The 5,067-nt window shown below is 44.9% G+C and overlaps 1 protein-coding gene across 1 annotated transcript; it reads left to right on the forward strand.

Moving 5' to 3' along the window:
- The first annotated feature begins 2,533 nt into the window (after positions 1-2,533).
- Positions 2,534-3,493, forward strand: LOC123129271 (protein Rf1, mitochondrial-like). Its single transcript, XM_044549501.1, has one exon. It carries the CDS (start codon positions 2,534-2,536, stop codon positions 3,434-3,436), a length of 903 nt encoding a protein of 300 aa, XP_044405436.1. The 3' UTR covers positions 3,437-3,493.
- Positions 3,494-5,067: the final 1,574 nt, after the last annotated feature.

Consider the following 5,067-nt stretch of genomic DNA (forward strand, 5'->3'; position numbering starts at 1 on the left):
AAACGAAACAGAGAGGCTTGGCTCGAAGGCAGGGAGGCACATCAAATATAGAAGCAGAAGGAGCTGAATTGAAGTCTTTGTGGAAGGTGCAAGTTCCCTCGAAATTCAGGGTTTTTCTGTGGCGTTTGGCAAGAAATTATGTCCCGTCGGCTGCTGTATTACATAGGCAAAATATGGCTACATCATCATCTTGCAAATTATGTGGAGTACATGATTCATGGACGCACGCGTTATTGGACTGCCCTGTGTCTCAGAGCACCTAGGCTCTATCAACTGACGCCATTTTGGATCAGCTAAGTGTCAATCAACATGATAGTGCCAAGGAGTGGATCTTTGCCATGGAAAAAGCTCTTTCATCAATGGAGTTCGTCAGATGTGCGAGAACGCTATGGGCGATATGGGGTGCAAGGCGGAAGGCGCTATATGAAGATATATTCAAAAGCCCGTATGCAATCCATGGTTTTGTCAACACATACCTGGGGGAGATCCAGGACTCGTCACCGAAGGAGGAGAATCGTGGGATCGCGGCCACCAGAGGCACGAGATAGCTTGCTCCACCGGAGCTCTATACGAAAATTAATGTGGATGCTGCAGTGGGCAGAGGAGGATGCCACGGAGCAGTTGCGGCAATTTGTAGAAGCAACGATGGCTCTTTTTCAGGCGCATCAACGATAGTATTCACAAACCAAGGCGATCCGGCTACTCTCGAAGCAATGGCGATCAGAGAAGGTCTGGCGTTAGCCCAAGAGTTGAATGTGCACCGAATATATCTAGCGTCGGATTGCCAGGGCATGGTGGCAGAGATCAAATATGGGAGTGGATCGGCTTATGGTGCTATGAAAGAGGAAATTAAATTATCTATCACTTCTTTTATTTCATGTAACGTAATTCATGAGTTTAGGAGCTTCAACAAGGAGGCTCACAATCTAGCGAAGCATGCATTAAGATTAGGGCCTGGGCGTCATGTATGGCCAGCGCGCGGAGGGTCGCCTCGTCTTTATCGGCCTCAGGGCTGCTGCAGCGGCGGAGATCTCGTCCTCGCCCCCCTCAACGCTGTGACCGTGTCGATCAGCTCGCCGGCAGCCAGATCTCCTTTAGTACATCGCATTTACCTCCCACAGCAGCTGCAGCTCGACGGTGAGCATCCTGATGACCATGGACCATTTTTACCTCCTACAGCAGCTGCAGCTCGTCCTTCTTCCTCTCCTTTCCTTCCTTTTAAGTTTTAACCCCAGGTTCTGTAGGTGGTGAACGGCGGCGGCGAGGGATTCTTCAGGCCAGGTGGAACTATGAGCCGCCGCTTTGTCCCCGTCGACAGACGCATCTTGGAGCGGAACATCAAGGCTCGGTACCACGCTGGAGACATTGGCACCGAGGATGCACTCAACCTGTTCGACGAATTGATCCAGGTTGCTGGGCCTTCCTCAGTCCTCGCCATCAACTGCCTCCTCACCGTTGTCGGCCGTGATTGCCCCGCGCTCGGCGTCTCCCTCTTCAACCGTGTTGCAAGAGCCAAGGTGCCTCCCCACAATATCACCTATGGCATTCTAGTCGACTGCTGCTGCCGTGCTGGCCGCTTGGACCTTGGACATGCTGGCATGGGGCACGTCATTAAGTTGGGATTTGCAGCAGAAGCCATCGTCAATTTCAGCCACCTACTCAAGGCCATCTGCGCCGAGGAGAAGACCAGCTATGCAATGGAAATCGTACTCCGGATAATGCCTGAATTTAACTGCATCCCGAACATTTTCTCATACAGCATTCTTTTGAAGGGTCTTTGCAACGAGAAGAGGAGCCAAGAGGCTCTCGAGCTGATTCACATGATGATTGACCATGGAGGTAGCTGCCAACCTAATGTGGTGTCCTATAGCACCGTACTTGATGGCTTGTTGAAAGATGGTGAGGTGGGCAAGGCCTACAGCCTATTTTGTGTCATGCTACAGAGGGGAATTTCGCCGAATGTTGTGACCTGCAATTCAATCATCTCTGGCATGTGCAAAGTTCATGCGATGGACAAGGCAGAGGAGGTTCTTCAACAGATGACTGATTGAGGTATTCTGCCTGATGTTGCCACATATACCAGTCTCATACATGGATATTATTCATTAGGACAGTGCAAAGAGGTGGATCGGATTTTCAAGGAGATGACTAGAAATGGTGTCCAACCAAATGTTGTAACTTATAGTATACAGATGGATTATCTTTGCAAGAGCGGAAGGTGTGCAGAAGCTAGGAAGATTTTGATTCCATGGTAAGTCTGGGCCAAAAACCGACCGTTACTACCTACAGCATTTTGCTCCATGGGTATGCTATGGAGCAATCTTTTCATGAGATGCATTGTCTCATTGATTTGATGGTGGGAAATGGTATTGCGCCAAATCATTTTGTCTACAACATACTCATATCTGCATATGCTCAAGAAGAAACGGTTGGTGAGGTAATGCATATATTTACAAAAATGCGGCAGGAAGGATTGAACCCTGATGTTGCGAACTATGGAGCGGTAATAAACTTGCTTTCTAGTATTGGCCGAATGGATGATGCTATGTCCCAATACAATCAAATGATAACTGAAGGATTACTCCCTGGTATCATAGTTTTCACCCCCCTTATTAGTGGTTTTTGTTCTTGTGGCAAATGGGAGAAGGTTGATGAACTATTTTCTGAGATGTTGGATCGCGGCATCTGTCCCGACACAGTGTTCTTCAACACTGTTATGGATCACCTTTGCAAAAATGGAAGGGTTATAGAAGCCCAGGATCTCTTCGACCTGATGGTACACATGGGTGTGAAGCCTTTTGTCCGTGATTACAACACACTGATACATGGATACTGTTTAGTTGGTAAGATGGATGAAGGGAGGAAGTTACTTGACAATATGTGCTCAATTGGCTTGAAACCGGATGATTTCACCTATAGCATACTGATTGATGGTTACTCTATGAAGGGAAGGATAGGTGATGCATTGATTGTTGTCAGGGAAATGTTGGACAGGAAGGTTAAACCTTCTATTATCACTTTTAATATTATGATTGGTGCGTTGCTTAAAGGTGGCAGAAAGGAAGAAGCCAAAGATTTGTTTGATGGTATCTGGGCCAAAGGATTAGTGCCTGACGTTGTTACATATAGATTAATGATACAAAAGCTTATAGAAGAAGGTTCTCTACAAGATTCTGATGATCTATTCCTTTCTATGGAGAAGAATGGATGTGTTGCCGACTCCCGTATGCTAAATGCTATAGTTAGAAGCTTACTTCAGAAAGGGGACGTGCCGAGGGCTGGGACTTATCTGTCTAAAATTGATGAGAGGAGGTTCACCTTTGAAGCTTCCACTGCTAGCTTATTGACTTCACTTGCGTCAGGGGGGAAAGGCCAGGAATATAAGGAGTTACTCCCTGAAGAATACCACTCTTTTCTGGAACAGGGCACTGGTTGAAACCATTTCTAGAGATTTTGCCTACATATTCTGGACTGCTAATCGAGGCCTGAACTTTTCTTTGTGGGTTACATCTCCCAACCTTTTCTTTTCGTAGTACGTCTAAAATGAAGGTCACTTCTCTTACTAGTAATTCTGGGAGGAACTTGTACCAGTAATAAATGTCTGACTGCACTATTCTGATGAACGACTATCTGTGATTATATTTCAATGGGGCTGTGCATTTGGCCTCAACTAAGCTGCAAATTATATTAGTTTTCTCAGTCTTGATTTGACCTAATAAATTAATCTCATCACCTTTTTCCTTGTCTAAAATGTAGGTCACTTTTCTTACTAGTAATTCTGGGAGGAACTTGTACTAGTAGTGAGATGCTCGGAGGTTTCTTACCTTTACCATTCTGAAATGTGGTCATTTCTCTTACTAGTAATTGTTGGAGAAACTTGGGCTAGTAGTAAACTTCTGACTGGCACCATTTTGATGAACGACTGTGTGTTTCATCTATATGGCTGAGTACTACTTCTTCAATAGAGTTGAACATTTGGCCTGAACTAAGCTGCAATTTCTATTAGTTTTGTCAGTATTGGATTTGACCTGATATATTATCCTTGAAAGTTTTCCTTTGTGCGCTGTGCTGCTGGACGTATACTAGATATTCACCATTTCATAATGCTGGGAAAACCGTGGGACCAAACCTTTGACAACTATTGTCAATATCCAGCAAGCTGTTCATGATATGATGACCATGCTGTGCCTTTACATCCATTGAAGTTGTTAGCAGTAAGTTAGTTTCTATATTGCATATCTCCTTTGCATCAAATGGAAACATGCAGTTTCTATTGTATTGAAAAGGCATGAACAAAGCTACGTTCTGTGCTAATGTACATGCCTAAGTGGGCAGGTACAGAACAAGAAACAGGGCAAAGGAAAGAGGGGCCAGCAGGATGTACACTACTTGCTGCTATCTCAAGGTGCAGACATGAAACAGAGCAAAGAAAGGGAACAAGAAACAGAGTAAAGAAAGGGAAATATGTTGTGTCTAATGTACTGGGCAGACATGTTATCAGGTACAGCCCTTATCCAAGGATGTTCTTCTTCAAGGTGCAGACATGATGAATTCTCAGGATAGAAGTGCTTTAGGCTCTTACCACCCTTTGTCCAGTACGTGTGGTTCTGTTTTGGCTTGCTGTTATAGTTGTAAGAAGGGGACGTTCTTACAACACGTTTGCAGCTTTCATCGAAATTCTTAGCGCGTTTGGTGATAATGTTACCGTGCCACTAGGTTTCCGTGCTAAGCCAGTAGCTGTTTGACAAAAATGGTGTGGGGTGGGTTTCCTGCTGATTGTAGGCTAAGCTGTCAAAACTATTTATAACTGATAAGAGCGCATGGTCTGTTTAGTTTGAGAAACAGTTTATAACAGAGATTCCTTGGTTTACTTTCTAGCTTGCCAACAACGACCAAAAAGGAGGACAAAAAAAGAAAAAAGAAAAACGCTGTCCCTCTGCAGTATGAAGCTATTCCTAACAAAGGTCTTCATGCTTGACCCTCTGCAGTACAAAGGTTGACAAGGGAGCCCATCCAATAGCTTTCATGCACTTCTTTGTATCATCGCTAACATCGATATTCAGCTTC

The sequence above is a fragment of the Triticum aestivum genome, chromosome 6A (assembly GCF_018294505.1).
Source record: "Triticum aestivum cultivar Chinese Spring chromosome 6A, IWGSC CS RefSeq v2.1, whole genome shotgun sequence".
Lineage (NCBI taxonomy): Eukaryota > Viridiplantae > Streptophyta > Magnoliopsida > Poales > Poaceae > Triticum > Triticum aestivum.

What these genes read in the sequence shown, in the direction of transcription:
- LOC123129271 (XM_044549501.1), top strand. Translation starts at nt 2,534, where the DNA reads ATGGATGATGCTATGTCCCAATACAATCAAATGATAACTGAAGGATTA.